The sequence below is a fragment of the Amphibalanus amphitrite genome, unplaced genomic scaffold, assembly GCF_019059575.1.
Source record: "Amphibalanus amphitrite isolate SeventyFive unplaced genomic scaffold, NRLGWU_Aamphi_draft 000338F_arrow, whole genome shotgun sequence".
NCBI lineage: Eukaryota > Metazoa > Arthropoda > Thecostraca > Balanomorpha > Balanidae > Amphibalanus > Amphibalanus amphitrite.
The window spans coordinates 562,342-580,961 of NW_024881833.1; the positions used below are offsets into that span (position 1 = coordinate 562,342).

At 52.3% G+C, this 18,620-nt stretch overlaps 5 protein-coding genes across 14 annotated transcripts in view; 2 read left to right on the forward strand and 3 right to left on the reverse strand.

Moving 5' to 3' along the window:
- The window catches only part of LOC122388913, a 5,490-nt gene extending 2,066 nt beyond the window's left edge, over positions 1-3,424 (reverse strand). The window contains exon 1 of the mRNA XM_043380423.1: positions 3,110-3,424. The gene's annotated coding sequence lies outside the window, so the exon portion shown is untranslated. The remainder of the gene's footprint in view (positions 1-3,109) is intronic.
- The window catches only part of LOC122388888, a 21,938-nt gene extending 16,809 nt beyond the window's left edge, over positions 1-5,129 (reverse strand). Inside the window, exon 1 of the mRNA XM_043380378.1 lies at positions 5,097-5,129. The gene's annotated coding sequence lies outside the window, so the exon portion shown is untranslated. The remainder of the gene's footprint in view (positions 1-5,096) is intronic.
- On the forward strand, positions 3,843-13,377 carry LOC122388912 (ubiquinone biosynthesis O-methyltransferase, mitochondrial-like). Of its 8 annotated transcripts, none has more exons than XM_043380420.1 (7): positions 3,843-3,907; positions 5,926-6,099; positions 11,150-11,258; positions 11,566-11,752; positions 11,918-12,112; positions 12,260-12,419; positions 12,731-13,377. In XM_043380420.1, the coding sequence occupies exons 2-7, from the start codon at positions 5,970-5,972 to the stop codon at positions 12,934-12,936; spliced, it is 987 nt and encodes a 328-aa protein (XP_043236355.1). In that variant the 5' UTR covers positions 3,843-3,907; positions 5,926-5,969; the 3' UTR covers positions 12,937-13,377. The 8 variants fall into 8 exon arrangements, with proteins under 8 accessions (XP_043236355.1, XP_043236353.1, XP_043236349.1 ...); XM_043380418.1 differs by lacking the exon at positions 3,843-3,907 and adding an exon at positions 4,202-4,420; XM_043380414.1 differs by lacking the exon at positions 3,843-3,907 and adding an exon at positions 5,293-5,423.
- LOC122388909 (uncharacterized protein K02A2.6-like) lies at positions 8,053-10,872 on the forward strand. Its single transcript, XM_043380409.1, has 2 exons — positions 8,053-9,518; positions 9,684-10,872. The coding sequence occupies exons 1-2, from the start codon at positions 8,067-8,069 to the stop codon at positions 10,542-10,544; spliced, it is 2,313 nt and encodes a 770-aa protein (XP_043236344.1). The 5' UTR covers positions 8,053-8,066; the 3' UTR covers positions 10,545-10,872.
- LOC122388911 (myeloid zinc finger 1-like) lies at positions 13,265-18,620 on the reverse strand. 3 transcript variants are annotated; one of them, XM_043380411.1, is made up of 7 exons: positions 18,262-18,620; positions 16,213-17,146; positions 15,735-15,896; positions 15,347-15,523; positions 14,984-15,152; positions 14,353-14,576; positions 13,265-14,114 (listed from the first exon to the last, which is right to left on the reverse strand). In XM_043380411.1, the coding sequence occupies exons 2-7, from the start codon at positions 17,092-17,094 to the stop codon at positions 13,941-13,943; spliced, it is 1,788 nt and encodes a 595-aa protein (XP_043236346.1). In that variant the 5' UTR covers positions 17,095-17,146; positions 18,262-18,620; the 3' UTR covers positions 13,265-13,940. The 3 variants fall into 3 exon arrangements, with proteins under 3 accessions (XP_043236346.1, XP_043236347.1, XP_043236348.1); XM_043380412.1 differs by lacking the exon at positions 18,262-18,620 and adding an exon at positions 18,221-18,244; XM_043380413.1 differs by lacking the exon at positions 18,262-18,620 and adding an exon at positions 17,359-17,382.

Consider the following 18,620-nt stretch of genomic DNA (forward strand, 5'->3'; position numbering starts at 1 on the left):
CACGTCGGTCACAATGGCAACTTGGGGGCACGTCAGGACATAGTGGTCAACTTATAGTCATCACAGAGCTCAATTGGGGGTCTTCTGGGACACGTCAGGTCACAGAGGTCAGCTTGGGATCATCAAAGAGCTCAATTGGAGGTTACAGCAGTCATCTGGGACACCTAAGGTCACAGAGGTCAGCTTGGGGTCATCAGAGGTCATCTAGAGGTCACAGAGGTCATATGGAACACGTCAGGTCACACAGGTCAACTTGGGGTCATGAGGGAGGTCACTTAGAGGTCACAGAGGTCATATGGGACATGTCAGGTCACAGAGGTCAACTTGGGGTTATCAGAGAGCTCAATTGGAGGTCATCTGGGACATGTCAGGTCACAGAGATCAGCTTGGAGTCATCAGAGAGGTCACTTGAGGTCACAGAGGTCATATGGGACACGTCAAGTCACAGAGGTCAACTTGGAGTCATCACAGAGCTCAATTGAGGGTCATCTGGGTTACAAAGGTCAGCTTAGGATCATTAAAGAGCTCAATTGGAGGTTACGGAGGCATCTCGGACAAATCAAGTTACAGAGGTCAACTTGGGTCAACACAGAGCTCAATTGAAGGTCATGGGGGTCATCTGGGACAGGTCAGGTCACAGAGGTGAGCTTGGGGTCATCAGAGAAGTTACTTAGAGGTCGCAGAGGTCATATGGGACACGTCAGGTCACAGAGGTCAACTTGGGGTCATCAGTGAGCTCAATTGGAGATCATCTGGGATATATCAGGTCACAGAGGTCACCTTGGAGTCATCAGAGCTCAATTGAAGGTCACGGAGGTCATCTCGGACACGTCAGGTCACAGAGGTCAGCTTAAGGTCATCAGAGAGGTCACTTAGAGGTCGCAGAGGTCATATGGGACACGTCAGGTCACAGAGATCAACTTGGGGTCATCAGTGAGCTCAATTGGAGGTCATCTGGGACATATCAGGATACAGAGGTCAGCTTGGAGTCATCAGAGCTCAACTGGAGGTCACGGAGGTCATCTGGGACACGTCAGGTCACACAGGTCAACTTGGGGTCATGAGGGAGGTCACTTAGAGGCCACAGAGGTCATATGGGACACGTCAAGTCACAGAGGTCAACTTGGGGTCATCACAGAGCTCAATTGAGGGTCATCTGGGTTACAAAGGTCAGCTTAGGATCATCAAAGAGCTCAATTGGAGGTTACGGAGGTCATCTCGGACAAGTCAAGTCACAGAGGTCAACTTGGGTCATCATAGAGCTCGATTGAAGGTCAAGGGGGTCATCATGGACACGTCAGGTCACAGAGGTCAGCTTGGGGTCATCAGTGAGCTCAATTGGAGGTCATCTGGGACATATCAGGTCAAAAAGGTCAGCTTGGAGTCATCAGAGCTCAATTGGAGGTCACGGAGGTCATTTGGGACACGTCAGGTCACATAGGTCAGCTTGGGGTCATGAGAGAGGTGACTTAGAGGTCACAGAGGTCATATGGGACATGTCATGTCACAGAGATCAGCTTGGAATATCCAGAGAGGTCACTTGAGGTCACAGAGGTCATATGGGACACGTCAGGTCACAGAGGTCAGCTTAGGATCATCAAAGAGCTCAATTGGAGGTTAAGGAGGTTATTTCGGACACATCAAGTCACAGAGGTCAACTCAAGTCATCACAGAGCTCGATTGAAGGTCATGGGGGTCATCTGGGACACGTCAGGTCACAGAGGTCAGCTTGGGGTCATCAGAGAAGTCACTTAGAGGTCACAGAAGTCATATGGGACACGTCAGGTCACAGAGGTCAGCTTGGAATTATCAGAGCTAAACTGGAGGTCACAGAGGTCATCTGGGACACGTCAGGTCAAAAAGGTCAACTTGGGGTCATCGTAGAGCTCGATTGAAGGTCATGGGGGTCATCTTGGACACGTCAGGTCACATAAGTCAACTTGGAGTCATCAGAGAGGTCACTTAGAGGTCACAGAGGTCATATGGGACATGTCAGGTCACAGAGGTCAACTTGGGGTTATCAGAGAGCTCAATTGGAGGTCATCTGGGACACCTAAGGTCACAGAGGTCAACTTGGGGTCATCACAGAGCTCTGTTGGAGATCATGGGGGTCATCTGGGACACATCAGCTCACAGAGGTCAACATGGGGTCATCATAGAGGCCACATAGAGGTTACAGAGGTCATATGAGACACGTCAGGTCACAGATGTCAACTTGGGGTCATCACAGAGCTCAATTGGAGACCACTGAGGCAGCTGAGACACGTCGGTCACAAAGGGCAACTTGGGGGCACATCAGGTCACAGAGGTCAACTTATGGTCATCACAGAGCTCAACTGGGGGTCTTCTGGGACATGTCAGGTCACAGAGTTCAGCTTGGGGTCATCAGAGAGATCACTTAGTGGTTACAGAGGTCATATGGGACACGTGAGGTCCCAGAGGTCAAGTTGGGGTCATCACAGAGCTCAAATGGAGGTCATCTGGGACATGCCAGGTCACAGAGGTCAGCTTAGAGTTATCAGAGCTAAACTGGAGGTCACGGAGGTCATCTGGGACACGTCAGGTCAAAAAGGTCAACTTGGGGTCATCGCAGAGCTCATTGGAGGTCATGGGGGTCATCTGGGACTGGGACACGTTTTTGGAATCGGGAGAATTTTGGGGGGATGACCCTTGCAACGTCCAAGACCGCCTTTCTGGATTCGCCAGTAGTTGCTGGAATGGTGTTAGGCTACTTCCAATTCCTGAATACCCCAATAAATGTGAAATAGCATATTATGGACCATTTTCAACACTCTTGCTGCCTCGCTGGCGTGGATGGAGGCCTCATATACGACCTGTCAGTTCAAGCTCTATAACTTGCATTAGCATCAACGGATTGCAACAAAATTTTCAGAATCTCAAGCTCAAACAATTTTACACGTACCACGTAAATTTTGAGACAATGACCCGAATGACCTGTGACCTATTCAGTATTCCCCAAGGCAAGGTCAACTTGCGACACTGACACTACTTACGACTGCTACTTCAATTTTGTAAGTTGTGTCGTAAATCAGGCAACATGCAATACATTAAAATTACAATAACCCACACAAAAACACACTATACCTACCAAATCAAGTCCTTCAGCACCCCTAAGGCCAGTGCACTGGCACGGGGCACGTCCAAGGTCAAATCGCGTTTCTCAGATTTATCGGGGTTACATGAGCACAGTAAATACGTATTTAGCCGCTAATTCGAATTAGGAACGCATTACCGACTCATGTAGCCACCTGCTAGTACGAATCGGCGATCCGATCCGCGGTTACATGAGCAAAGCAAATACGTATCACGATCGGATTCACCGCTAATGCGAATCAGGAGCGTACTACCGACTCATGTATCCACCTGCTAATACGAATCGGCGGTCCGAACAAAATCCGCTGGGAAAGAGGCTTAGTAGCGAATAGGACCAAGATACGTATTACAGGAACTATTTCTTCGCAAAAAGAAACATTAAAATGCAAAATAATAGGTAATTTTTTTCATTTTCTTCTTTTGAAATAATATTTAAAAAATATGTCGGTATTTTGATAAGTTTTCAACAATAAATATAGTGAAAACCAAATAGTAAATATCCACATAATTTCAGTTGAAACATTTTTCTGACAGCACTACAGACGAATCAAGAGAGGCAATTGCCCAATGAGTCAAAGCAAGACAACTTTTTGTTCAACTTTTTTTTGTTAAGTTAATTGAGAATGTTTTGAGCAGATTAAATGCAAAAAAGACATAAGATAATAAATTTTTAATTTAGTCACCTCTATTGCTACGGAAGTGCGCCACATTTGTATGCTATTCCGTTTGTAATGCGCATCGGGCCGAGAGCCAAACTAGATCCGTTTGACGTCACTGATACGAATTTGCTCATGTAGTCGGTGCACTGAATGCGTTCTTGGGGAGCTGATGCGAATTAGCGTAGTGCGTATTTGGAACGGATCGCTCATGTAACCGAAACGTCCGAGGCACACGATTCGGGCCGTATTTCACAAGAACTATTTTTTGCTGACTGGAAGCGTCAAAATGCAAAATACTAAGCATTTTTTTTATTGGCTGCCTCGTAGAAAATAGCAAAAAAATGTTGGTATTTTGGTTTAGTCTTTGCATGTGAAATAAAATGAATGAAATATTTTGATAGATAATTTTTTCTGACCACCCTGCTGTCGCTGCATGGCGAATCAGTGCCAACTGACTTAAAACAAGAAAACTTTGTTTTCATTTTTTGATTTCATGTTAATTTTAAATGGTTTTGAGCCTATCAAATGATATAAGTATTTAAAATTTAGCTCAGTCGTCCCGGTAAATGCCGCAACTGCGCCATGACTGTACGCTAATCCTATTCCGTTTGTGATGCGAATTACCGGCCGTCGAGGAGTCAGCCCGGGTGAGCCAAACAAGATCCGTTTGACGTAGATAAAACGAATTAGTCTCATGTAACCGGTGCCGTAGATACGTTTGTGGGGAGCTGATGCGCATTAGCGTAGTGCGTATTTGGAACGGATCGCTCATGTAACCCCGGTAATTTTCGGTTTGTTATTTTCATCAAGGTTTTGATAGGTGCTCGCACGGTAGCCATGTTGGGATAGGTGAATTAGAGGTTAGATTATTTAAATATTTTAAAATAATTTAAGACCTGCCAAACCTAACAATAAGTAGAATAATGACCAGCATCAAAAATTGTATTGGGATAAAAATCTATATGTGAATCGAAAGGGTCCGCTAAAAATGACCTTGACCTTTGACCCGTCATTTCTCCGTAGTTTGACCTTGCCAAAACAAAAAAAACCAGCAGTAGCATCTCCAGCATCGGTTGCATCATTGAGCAAAAAATTATTGAAATCTAAGGGGTCCTCCTTTCTCACCTGGCCACGTGGTCACTTCCACTTCATGTATTACACATACGTGACCTTGATTCTGACCTTTGACCTACTATATATCAGTTCATGCTGCTTGCCAAAGTAAGAAACTGATATTTTTGAAATCAGCTCTTCATAAGCTATAGCTGTACCAATTTTTACGAGAATCCAAAGGGTCCGCCGGGAATGACCTTGAACTTTGACCTAAGATTCCTCAGTTCTTAGGGGGTGCCAAGCCTAGGTGATTTATTTTCATAATAAGCATGTCATGCTCTATCTATCCTGTAAATTTAAATCGATTCTGAGGGGTCCGTTTTTGTCATTTTTTCCACGAATGTGGTGCTGGAATCCGAATCCGAATTTGAAGCCAACTTTATGAACGTACCCCACGTTCGATGTCTCTCGGACGACAAAGATTCTACGTCATCCGGCCAATGCCGTCCAAGGTCAGCGGGGGCTCGGCTGCAGTTCTGGAACGTGATTGGCCGGACGGCGTAGAATCTTCGCCGTCCGAGAGTCATCGAACGCGGGGTAAGCTGGTGCTATTCCACCCAAGATACCTATAAGAAACATTCCACCCATGTGTTTTTTTATATACCTTAGGTGCTCTAAGCCAGGCTCTAAGGGACTCTAAGCTCCTCTTTGCTCCTCAGGTCCTCACTGAATTAGTGCTGTGTGCTTAGCTAAGCATATCGTCCCTTTTTTGTGCTTTCAGAATTTACACGTCGAGTTTTTTAGCCTTTTCCATTAGCTACCTACTCGTTTTGCGACGCTGACGCTGTACCTTAGTTATCATGAGTATCAGTATGATAATCATAAGTAGGTTTATGAATATCATATCATATGATCGCGACGCTGTACCTACTTATCACAATATCACGCAATTATGCCTAGGGGAAAGTGGTTTGTTTGTTGAATGTTTGTTTAACCTATGCTTTGCATCTTTTTCTAAGATTCATATGTTCTATTTAAAGCAAGAACAAATGGAGCACATTATGTTATGTGTTGATTTTGTGGCTTCACATCGTTTCAGGTTCAGTCTTCAACTCATTTAGGTGTCCGACAAAATCTGGCTCAATGCTCAATGTCAGTAAACTGTGTGCTGCTTTTTCTGAGCAAGTGGGAATATCTGTCTCGAGGCTCAAGCCAGTACATAAGAGAAGAATACATGTACAAACAGCCTCTTTTTCAGGATATGCAGGAGCTGGTGAGTTTTAAATAATCTTGGTTATCTTTATCCCTGCTGCGACATCCGTAGGAAGCATTTCTAACAATCAGCTGATTGCATTAGTGTGGAGGTATCTTAGTTCACATGCACCTTTTATGTCATTGATTGCTTAAAAAGTTGCTGGCAGGCATTATAAATGAACAAGTGCACTGTTCTTTATGTTACTACACTTGTCATGGATGTCAGTTGATAAGCATTTGAACAAGATAAAGGGCATTGAAAGGGCTGCTCCTAAGATCTTTTTTTTAACATCTGTACCTACTTATAGACTCAATTGTAACCACAAAGTGATAAAGCCTTGCCATAAAAGCTACCTATCGGTTATTCATGACAGGTCTTTGTTGTGATACGGGCCCGTACCCCCCTCCGTTTGTGATACGGGCCCGTCCACGTGTTCGTCCCGTTTTCGGTCGCGGTCGCCGGTCGCTTGTCCGCCGCCGCCGCCCCGGGTCAGGCCGCGGGCGGTCGGCGGCGTGGTTGATGTCGGGTGTTTTCGTCTGTTCCGCCGGCCAGTCGGTTTTGGGCGGCGGAACTGGGTGTGTCTCTTGAAGTGGTCAAGTCCCGTTACAATATAGAGTCAAGCAAGAGAACTGGAGTGTCACGGCGGAGGTCGGCAGAGCAGCGAGTGCTGAGGATACAACAAATTGGCGACGAGGGACGTGGTATACCCCATTTTCTGTTTTTATTGTTGTATGCCTTTGCATGGTCTGACTCAAGTGATTGTCGATAAATCAAGTTTGCTATAGCAAGTGCAATGTATTGATGTTTACTGTTGCCTGCCATTCAAGTAAAGTCCGTTGAAGCCAGGAGTAATTTTATCGACATGTCTTCTCTGCCTGTGCCGCCACCATATCAGCCCGGAGAAAATTTTGATCGTTGGTTGCGCGGTGTGGAGTATTATATGATTGCATCTGGCATTACTTCTAATCAAAGAAAAAGTGCCACTGTTCTCACCCTTCTCGGACTTGAAATTCAAGACGTTGTTCGCACATTGCCGCAGCCTCCGGAACTGGATGACGCCGCCACAGAGTACCAAGTCCTCACCGCCAAGCTTCAGGCGTACTACCAGCCACGAGTCAACGCGACGTATGAAAGGTCTGTTCTTCATGACATCTACAGAAAAGACGGTGAGTCATTCGAGGCATTTGTCACCCGTCTCCGTCTTCAGGCAGACAGATGCCAGTTTGACTATGTTCTGTTGGAGCAAACTGTTCTTCAGTGTGCTGTAGCTCACGCCAGGTCCACTGAGCTGCAGAGGAAATTTTTTGATAAACCTGACTTGACTCTGGCACAAGCCCTCGAAATAGCTCGTCACTTTGAAACCACTCGCTCTCAGCTAGAGGATTTGAACCGGTCGACTGCAGCTGTACAGTATGTGACCGCGCCGTGCCATCGCTGTCTCTCCACGACTCATGATGCTTCAGCATGTCCGTATCGCACACGAGAATGTTTCGCTTGTCACCGTGTGGGCCATTCGCGTGCTGCATGCCCCCAGCGAGCCCGTCAAGCCGAGCCAAGCCGGAGGACAGTCTCGAGCGCCGTCAGCTTCAGCATCGTCTCCAGCATCGCGACCTCTCCAGGGGACAGCACAGTCAGGAAACCAGTCCTGCTCTCGCTGTCTCAGCCGCCGTCATGGTCAGGACGTCTGCCCGTTCCGTGACCAGATCTGTTACAGATGCCAGAGGCCGGGTCACACGCGTGTCGCCTGCCAGAACCGCCCAGCTCAGAGCAGCCAGCGCCCGGCTCAGCATCAGCCCGCCGCCAGCCGACCGTCGCGCCAGCGCCGCGCCCATTACGTCTCTGGTAGCAGCCCTCCCGCCACAGAGGTGTCTGCTGATCTTCTGTTCACGGTGAGGTCATCGGGATCTGTTCAACCACTGCATGTTGAAGTGTCCCTGAACGGTAGCCCCGTTACAATGGAGGTAGACACTGGTGCCAGCTGTTCCATGATGAGCCGTGCAGTGTTTGAGAAAGCGTTTCTCCAGTCGGTCCCAGATCTAGCGCCCTACCGTCGCCGTCTGTACACCTACACAGGTGAAGAGGTCCCTGTAGCTGGTGTAGCTCAAGTTGTTGTCGCCTATCGTGACCAGTCAGCCCGTCTGCCCCTCATCATTGTTGACAATGACGGTCCTACCTTGATGGGTCGGGACTGGTTGGCCACGATCAGGCTGGACTGGCCAGCACTGTTTGGCGGCGCCGCACGTGTTGACTATGTTGCAGTCCCTGGCCTGGATCTGGAGAACGAGCTACGGAAGCTCGTGCCGACGTTCCCGGAGCTGTTCAGCCCTGGTCTCGGCAAGTACACGCCCAGACAAGTCTCGCTGCAGGTGGACGACAGCAAGCCGCGCTTCTACAAGCACCGCCCACCACCTTTGGCTCTGAAAGGTCAGATTGAGGAGGAGTTAGAAAGGCAAGTCAAGTTGGGCATCCTCGAACCTGTCACCACATCCCAGTGGGCCGCACCCATTGTTCCGGTTAAGAAGAGGGATGGGTCCATCAGGCTGTGTGGCAGCTACGACCTGACAGTAAATGTCGCTTCTGCCCTGGAAACGTATCCGTTGCCTCGGGTGGAGGAGTTGTTTGCTGTGCTGTCTGGTGGTGCAAAGTTTACCAAAATTGATCTCAAGGAAGCATACTTGCAGCTCGAATTGGATGAGCAGAGCCGCAAGTTCACCACGGTCAGTACGCACAAAGGTCTGTTCCAGGCTACGAGACTGGTCTTCGGAATCAAGTCCGCGGTAGCCGTGTTCCAGAGGGAGATGGAGAACCTGCTGGCCGGCATTCCGCATACCGCCATCTACCTGGACGACATCTGCGTAACCGGACGCACTCCCGCAGAGCATCTTGCGAACGTCCGTGAGGTTCTGAGACGTCTCGCCGCCGCTGGTCTCAAGATCAACGCTGAGAAAACGGTCTGGGTAGCAGACGAAGTGCAGTATCTGGGCCACCGGATCACAGCCGCCGGCATCAGACCGTCCGCTGAGAAGGTACGTGCCGTCTCGGAAGCCCGAGAACCAGCGTCCCTGCAGGAGCTGCGCGCATTCCTGGGTCTGGTGCAGTATTATAGCCGCTTCCTTCCCCGCCTGTCTACTGTCGCCGCACCGATGTACGAGCTAGAGAAGAAAGATGTGAAATGGGCTTGGGGAGAGAGGCAAAAGGTTTCGTTTCAGGAGACGAAGGACCTGCTCGCTGTCGCTCCAGTGCTGGTGCACTACCAGCAAGACAAGCCGCTCGTCCTCACGGCAGATGCCAGCCCGTACGGAGTAGCCGCCGTGCTCAGCCATCCGGATCCGCAGACTGGTGCGGACCAGCCCATCGCCTTCGCGAGCCGCAGTCTGACGCCAGCCGAGCGCAACTACAGCCAGCTCGACCGTGAGGCGCTCGCGATCATCTTCGGGGTGAGCAAGTATCATCAGTATGTATATGGTCGGAAGTTTGTGATTAAGACTGACCATAAGCCGCTGTTGGGCCTGCTAGCACCTGGTAAATGTCTGCCAATGGTTGTCTCGCCCAGGGTGTTACGATGGAAGCTCACGCTGACTGGGTATGACTTCGACCTGCAGTTTGTACCGGGTCGAGAGATCGCCAACGCGGATGGGCTCAGTCGCCTGCCGCTTCCAGACACAGATGGAGAGTTTCCCGTTCCGGCCGACGTCGTGAACCTGATGGAGGAGATGTCCCACCAGGTGAGTGCTCAGCAGCTCGCCATCGCCACCCGCCGCGATCCGGTGCTGTCAGCCGTCTACCGGCCCTGGCAGCGTCTGCATATAGACTACGCGGGTCCGATGGAGGGCGGTCACTGGCTGCTGATCATAGTCGACAGCTACTCCAAGTGGGTCGACGCGCACATCACCACGTCGACGTCGGCGGCAGTGACGATCGACAGACTCCGCCAGACGTTCGCCTGCCACGGCCTGCCACTGGTGCTCGTGTCGGACAACGCCACTGCCTTCGCGTCGTCAGAGTTTAGTGCCTTCTTGAAAGGCCCCGGCGCCCCATGGGTGCCAGGCGTCGTCACCGCTGCTGGCGGACAGATCTGCACCGTTCAACTGGCCGATGGACGGATCTTCACGCGCCACCGGGACCACGTCCGGCCTCGCGTGTGCGCGCTGCCGTCCCTCGTGCCGGGTCAGGCCGACCCGGCACAGCCTGTTCCGGAGACTACCACGCCGGCTCACTCTGCTCGCGCACCGAGCGCGCTGGAGGCGCTCTGTGCTGGCGCGCCGGCGGCACAGGACGCGTCCTCTCCGGCGACAGCTACATCGGAGGTGCACCCCGCTCGGCTGCCCGAGTCGGTGGCAGCTGCGCCGGCTCCTCCGGGGGTGCCCTCTGGGTCAGCACCTGTCGTCCCGCCTGGGGGTGCTGTCGGGACCCGTCGTTCCACGCGCGTGCGTCGGGCGCCCTCGCGTTACAGCGCGTCGTGATTGCTGACTTGTGTTCTAAAGGTGGAGGATTGTTGTGATACGGGCCCGTACCCCCCTCCGTTTGTGATACGGGCCCGTCCACGTGTTCGTCCCGTTTTCGGTCGCGGTCGCCGGTCGCTTGTCCGCCGCCGCCGCCCCGGGTCAGGCCGCGGGCGGTCGGCGGCGTGGTTGATGTCGGGTGTTTTCGTCTGTTCCGCCGGCCAGTCGGTTTTGGGCGGCGGAACTGGGTGTGTCTCTTGAAGTGGTCAAGTCCCGTTACAATATAGAGTCAAGCAAGAGAACTGGAGTGTCACGGCGGAGGTCGGCAGAGCAGCGAGTGCTGAGGATACAACAGTCTTTATCAGCCATGTTTGCTGGGCATGTATATGTGGGCCAAGGGGTGGGGCTGCTCTCCAGGCTTAGCCCAGCCAAATTTATATTTCAGTCAATGTGCCAGGGCCTGCACTAGGACCGAAATCAACCTCACATCTTTTTTATTGGCAAATGCTGTCCCAGGTATTTCAATCGTATCCCTATCCCTCCCCTCCCCTACTCTCTAATGTCGGTCATGGTGTTGGGTTTTTCCGACCTTGCCGGACACTCCTGTTCACTCACCCTACCCACAGGAGAGAGCACGGTGAACCCGGATGAGGTGGCCAAGTTCAGCCGTCTGGCGGCGCTGTGGTGGGACGAGACGGGCGAGGTGCGACCCCTGCACGCCATGAACGAGCTCAGGTCAGGCTGCTGTGGTGTGTCATATTGAGCGAGCCCAGCCGACTGGTCACTGGATGTAAAACGGTGATGAACACTGAGCGAGCCGCGCTGGTCAGCACCGGATGTATGAAACATTTTTTTATGATATTTATACATATTTTTAATGATAGCTCGTTGTAACGTATCCCCTTTACATTTTCTTTTCGCGACTTTACTCTGTTTGTCGTCAAATCTGTCCTACATATTCAGTTCCAACAGTTCTCAATTATTCTACTACCGTTTGGGCGCCCTCACCAGCACACCCGACTCCCTCTCCGTCCGCCGGTAGGGTGCCGCTGGTCCGTGACGGCCTGGTGGGCACCGGGGCCGTGCCACCGCCGCTGCGCCGCTCGGCCCGACCCCTCGCCGGTCTGCGGGTGGCGGACGTCGGCTGTGGTGGGGGACTGCTCTCTGAGCCGCTGGCCAGACTGGGAGCCCACGTCACAGGCATCGATGCCGCCGAGGAGAATATACAGGTGCGTCGGCGGCGGGTGCTGCGCGTCAGTGACTCCCAGGGATGTGAAGCCGCACCGATGTGAAGTTGCGTGTGGTGGTGTATGTTGATTCGTACTTCACTCAATATACCCTGGATTCGTACGTTCCTCTGGGCTGTTCATTGTTCGTTGGCGCGCTGCCGCCAGGTGGCCGCACTGCACGCGACTGAGGACCGTCGGCTGCGGTCCCCGGGGCTGCGGCCTCCCCAGTACCTCTGCTGCACCGTGGAGGAGCTTGCCCAGGAGCAGCCGCGCGCCTTTGACGCCGTCGTGGCCTCCGAGGTGCTGGAGCACGTGGATAACCAGCCTCTGTTCCTGGACATGTGCTGTCAACTGCTGAGGGTGAGAACTTGCAGCGGCGAGTCGACATGGTGCCGAGTCTGAAATGGAATCGATTTACTGTAATACAATAACGTAATTTAGTTACTAATAGTGTCGTTATGCTGCTCGTTGCATTATATTTGACTGCCCCTCTCCGGCTTTCCCCAGCCTGGCGGCTCGCTGTTTCTCACCACGCTGAACCGAAGCCAGTGCTCGTGGCTGGCGGCCATACTGGCTGCCGAGTACGTATTGCGGATTCTCCCGGTGGGAACCCACGACTGGAACAAGTTCATCCCGCCGGCGGAGCTGCACAGCCTCCTGGCAGCCAGTGAGTGGGCGTGAGGGACGTGGGTCTGGCCTAGTTATACGGGATTTGGACAATGTTGGCTGAGTGGCTGCACTGGGTGGGCTGGGTGTGCACTTTCTGAACACCTTATTAGTTATTACATTCAAAGGCATCGAGAGACGCAAACCGTCTCTTCAATTGCTCTCCTCCCTAGCTCTGGATAGCCGTATTGTTGACTACACCGCATGTGTGTCCTGTCGCACAACTCGCCCTGCTTCCGGATGCGTTTGGTCAGTTGCATGCCTTTCGTCTCTCCCGGGCACCCCTTCTAACCTGCTCCGCGTCTTCCCCAGACGGCATGTCGCTGCGTCTCCAGCACGGTATGCGCTATAACCCGGTCAGCAGCCGATGGAGCTGGACCTCCGACTGCTCCGTCAGCTACGCCATGCACCTGGTGGCGCCCGAGGACCCGCTGGACCCGCCGGAGGATCCTCTGCAGGATACAGAGGACCCGCCGCCGGCGTCAGGGGAGTCCCCGCGCGGTGCGGCCGCAGCGTAACCAACGTACGGTGTGGGACGGAGTGACTGACTCAGGTGTCTGTATTGTGAGTATGGCGATGGAGAGCGGGTGGACGCTTCTGGAGAGATAGTTCGTTCGATCTGTTGCAGGTCAGAATGCATATGGAATGAAGTGTACATGGGGAAGCGGTGTTTCGTTAGTGTACTCGTAAGCATGAGCTTAGCAACTGTTGTGAGAAGTTTGTCTTTTGAAAATGACGTCGGCTTTAAGCCAGCGCCGTTGTCATGCGCCTAGCGGTTTTAAGTGCAAAATAATCACCTCAGCGATGCCGGGATCCGGTAAATGTCAAATACAAAAAAAAAAAACATAATAAACATATGTTATATATTCGCACCGCAGTCAACACAATAAGTGATTAAAATTGTGTGATGATGACATAGCCGATTCAGGTGTGGTGAATATACGCCACATTTACCGCTGTTCGGAGAATATGATTCAGATCATCCCCAATGGAATACTAGCAAGATGCACCCCCTAGATCCCCAAATGGAGCTGGTATGACGATGAATATAGGCATGAAATATGAGTCAGTGGATATGCGTGATTGATCACTTATGAACATTCACAACTGACATATTATGGATGAAGTACGAGATATTACATATACCCCACGAGCTATGAAAGGAACACTGGGCCAGAGCCGACTCGATGGATATACAGTCGGCGAGGTCGACAGGTACCTGCTTTCAGTTGTTCGTACCTCGTTAACAGCTGGCATCTGGCGAGGATCGTAACCGATGGGACCTCGGCTGGAGACCCTCCTCTGAACACGGGACCTACCATCTGCTCCAGGCCGTCCGTTATGACTTCTGAATCACCGAGACTGGGCCCGGCCGTCCCTTCTGGTTCAGTGAGACTATGCCCGGCCGTCCCTTCTCGTTCACTGAGACTATGCCCTGCCGGCCGTTCTGATCCAGTGAGACTAGGGTCTAGGACGTCCGGTTGTCCGTTGGTTCACCCAGAGACTCTGTAACTAGTCCTGCCTAGCCGGGTGGCAGCGGATCGTTGGAGGCCAGGACCAGAAGATGCTGCGTCTGCGACTCCGTGCCGCCCTCGGTCGCGGCGGCCGCCGTGTGCTGCTGGTGGTCCGCCTCGGCCATCTCGTCCATCTCCATTATAGTGATGGGCTCCAGCTTCTGCTGCGACTGCTGCAACATCTGAACAGGGGAGCAGACGGGCCAGTGTGACGCCTCTCAGTCATCAGTACAGTATCAGACGAGAGCGGCATATAGCTGCGATACAGCTGATCTCGGCATCCTTCCATATCCGCACCCTACAACACTCCGCACCCCTGTATGACTTCATTTACCTCCCCGCCAACTCCGTTCTGACCCCCCCCCCCCCCACCCCCGACCACCTCCCCCCCGCACCCGGCGAGTCCCCCTGGCCGCTTACCGTGTGCGCCGTCTGCTGCAGCAGACACAGCTCCTGCACCTGACTGTCGGTCCGGTCGTGCTTCGAGCGCAGGTGGGCCTGCATCTTGTACCGCCGGCCGAACCCCTGGCCGCACAGCGGACAGACGTGCGCGCGCGACGCGTTGTGGGTGTCCTCGTGACAGCGCAGGTCACCGCGGTCCCGGAAGGCCCGCGTACACTGACTGCACTTGAACGGACGGTCGCCTGAGGCGGAGAGAAAGAATAAATAGAACGACCAGTGGCCACCGAGGGCGTGAGAGTCGGTCTATGAACGGGGGAGATCAGACTGGCACTGGAGGGCGGTTCAAGACTAAATGAACATGAGCTAATACAATATCAGAATGATTAGAGACGGTGTGAATGTTTATCCTGCAAATCGATAAAAAGTGCAATCATTGCGCGAATACTGACATACTTGTAAATTTGAATCGATAAACGAAGAAGTTTCAGTTTGTCACGTAGCATTCGTTCCACAGATCAAACGCGTACCAGAGGGCGCCCCACAAAACCCGCAATCCGCATGTCCTAAATCAGCCAGTATGGACATAGCACCCTCCCAAAAGTTACCAAAAGCACCCTCCGCGGGTCGCGGGGCGTACGCAGTCACTGACCTGTGTGCTTGCGTTTGTGCCGGTCCAGCGAGCGCTTGAGCAGGAAAGTTTCGCTGCACATGGTGCACGCGAAGCGCCGTTCGTCGTTGTGTTTCCTCTGGTGGGCTTCGAGCGCCTGGCGCGTCCTAACTCGCTTCCCGCAAGTGTCGCACTGGAACGCAAACTGGTCCTGGAAGGGAGGTAGGGAGGGCGCAGATGAGAATCGACGAGCATTTAACAAGTTAGCAGCAAACAGCCGGGTTAGTGTCGTAATTTTTAGAACCATCGACATCCCACAACAAAAGGCCTTAATGATAAACAAAATATATATGGTGTACCCGAGATCCAAGACGGAATTTCGCCCGCCGCTCGCCCCGCACTGACCGTATGCACCATGGCGTGCGCTCGCAAGTTGCCGCGCTGGCTAAAGCCACGGCCGCACACCTCACAGGTGTAGGGCCGGTCGCCGCTGTGCGTGCGCATGTGGTCGTCCAAATGGAGTCGGCGCATGAACGCCTTGCCACATTGGTCGCAGCTGTGCAGACTGCGCCGCTCGTGCACCTGGTGAAATAGGGGCGAGATGATGACACACTGCCGACAGTGACACACTAAGTTATGACACTGATACATAAAACAGACCGGCATTCGGCGTGTCATACGCTGCTGACATACTGATATAAGCAGACACTAACACGCTGACAGCCAAAAGACTAATGTTTACACAGAGTCGCAATGACACTCTACTTTGCGCCCCATTACACCCTGCACGCACCTGTTTAACGTGCTCCCTCAGGTAGTACTTCTGGCTGAATGTCTTGTTGCACAGGTGGCACCGATTGTTGGATCCCTCCGGCGTGTGCGTGGCCAGGTGCTGACGGAGCCGCGCCGGCCGCTGAAACTTCTTACAGCAGTAGCGACACGTCAGTCGGTCCTCCTGGGGACGCGGCGTGGGGGTCAGGGAGGCGCTAATGGGAGAGCGAAAGTGGACAGGAGACAGGAGAGTAGACACTCGGTGAACTTCAGGGGCAGTTGACGCATTGTTAGGGCAGGAGGAATGGGTACTGGGTAGGGCATGTCCAAGGTATAATCGAAACGAAAATGGGGATGAATCATGGATTGACTGGATATGATACAGCACAACAGTATGGCATCAAGTTAGCCTGGTCCAGACAGTTTCGGTATTTCAACTCTTAGGTATCATAACTATAGTCAAAAACAAAAGGAATCGGAGAGGTGTCCCAGTATCTCACGTTCAGTGCGGCGGCAGTTCGTTTCCTCGACCCGGCCTTATGCACGTGTATGTTGACATCCAGGTCCCTGCACTGGGCGGGCGACTCAGGCTCGGTGGCCGGCGGCGGGTCCGGCGGAGGTGCCGGGGACGCGCGCCGGCCACCAGCCGCGCTCCGGCAGTGCCCCGTCTCGTGCTGAGCGGCGGGCCGGAGCGGCCGGCGGCGCGCCTCCTCGGCCGCCGACTCCGGCTCCGGGTCGGCCGGCGGCTGCGGCTCCGAGTAGAGCCCAGCCGTCTGCCAGTAGAGCCGGCGTACGGCTGCGCACGTCTCCGTCAGCTCCTCTCTCAGCCGGTCCAGCCGCTCCGTCAGCTCGAAACACGCCGAGCACAGCACGTGACTGTGCGTGACGCGCGGGTCCAGCGGCGTCTCCAGCGCCGCCTCCAGCGCGTGCAGCACCGGCCGCAGGCTGGTCGACGAGCGGACGCTCTCCTCGAACACGGACACGGGCTGGCGGTCCAGCTGGCGCGAGTTGCACACCAGGCAGTGGTCACCGGCGGGCGGCGGCAGCGGGCCGGCGGCGCCCGTCTGTGCGCCGCTGTCGGCCGGCTCCGGCGGGTCGTCGGGGTCGGCGGCCGGTCCCGGGTGGCCCACAGCCACGTCCACCAGCGCCGACAGCGCGTCTAGACCCACCGGCGGTTTCAGCGCGGCGCCGGCGGACCGCGGCAGCGGCGCGAGCACAGTGCCGCTGCCGTCGGCCAACACGAACCCGTCAAGCGGCTCTGAAGAATGCATGAGTACACTGTAGGTCTCTGGCTCGGCAGTTGGCAGCACACTGGTGAAGTCAGCCTCAGTGACTGGTGGGGCGGCGACATGATTATCATCCAGCTCAGGTGCAGACTCCATGGCTGCTGCCTCGGCAGGTGGAAGTGGCTCAATTCCTCATGCAGCTCACAGTCTGGAATGAATGAGGAGGTCAGTCTGTAGATTTTCAACTGCTGGCTATGGCTACACTATGCAGGAGAGTGCTGATTGACACATTTTTTTCAGCAGGCTGCCAAACTTCCCAAATATGGAAGATAGTTGCTGACATTTCCCAACCTCTTGTTGGTGAACTCTACACTCCAAATGGATTTCACCAATAAGAAGCGGAGAAACACTGGTACCTACCTAGGCCGGCAGCATGCTGATAAACAATCCCACAGTAAGGAGTGCCCATAACACAGAGTAGGTACCTAAGTAACTAATGTATTAAACACCTATCATTAACTATGAAGTATGAAGTTGATTCCTTCACCAACTTCTGCTGTTGACTTGAGGGTGTTGAATCTCTTCAGTGTAACACATTAATCATTAATCAAAATTGAACATACTTATTTGCTGAGGCTACCACAAGACTCCAGACCAGCACATGACTGAAATGGTGTTTTTGCATAAACTTTCATCTATGATTGAATTTAATGCCCATTGATAATTCAACAAATCAATTAAGCTAACAAAATGAAAACCATTAGGTAATCAGTAACATGGCAGGTAAATGCAACAACCAACTAGGGGGCACTTATCTACCAGACTATGGAAAGCTCTACAAGATCAATACAAGATCTCATCAGAGCAAGGGCATACTCCACCAGTCCATTGCAGCATGAATTTACTGTGGTGCAAGGCAGTATATACCCTGTGGTGTGCTGCACATTTAGTGCGAAGCGTCATGGACCTTAAGTGGTGCATCTCAACGTGAACAACCCCATTGGCCATTGCCATATTTTGCAGTCAGGCCTTCCTACTATTACAATTTTATATTATGTACCATGTCAATGTACACTATAAAACATTTACAAATAACATAAGTGGGTACCTATTTCAAGTGATTTTTTTAACAAATTGGACTAGGCATTTGGGTAAACCGTGCACACCAAGCAGCCAAGAAATAGTATTCAACGTCTATGAAACATTGGCATTTCATATGCAATCAAGAAACCTATAACAAACTTGTAACAAACAACGCAATTATCTGCAGGAATCAAAATACCCAGAAAAGTATCAATAAATGCAAATAAGCAAAATACCTACCACGGGAAAACTATTTGAAAACCCATTCACTGACAATAGAAAACAAAAAGGAAAGTGCATTCGTGCGTTCCCAAGCTTGATTATAAGCTTCTGCCTGTTCAGAAACTCGCGCACTCTGCTGACGTGCGGATCCGGAGAAGCAAATATATACCAAAGTAGTATATCACTTATGCTTGGAATGAAGCGGATTTTTCCATTTCAGATTTCCAAAGGTTGTAGCATAAGTCAAAACAATTTCAAACAGGAGAATCAACAGAAAACGCCGACAGTCCCCTGTGTCTGCATAGAAATAAAGACCGTGTCTGTATGCCTTGGTCAATCCATGGATGAAGGAGAACCTGGATTGGAAACTAACAGCT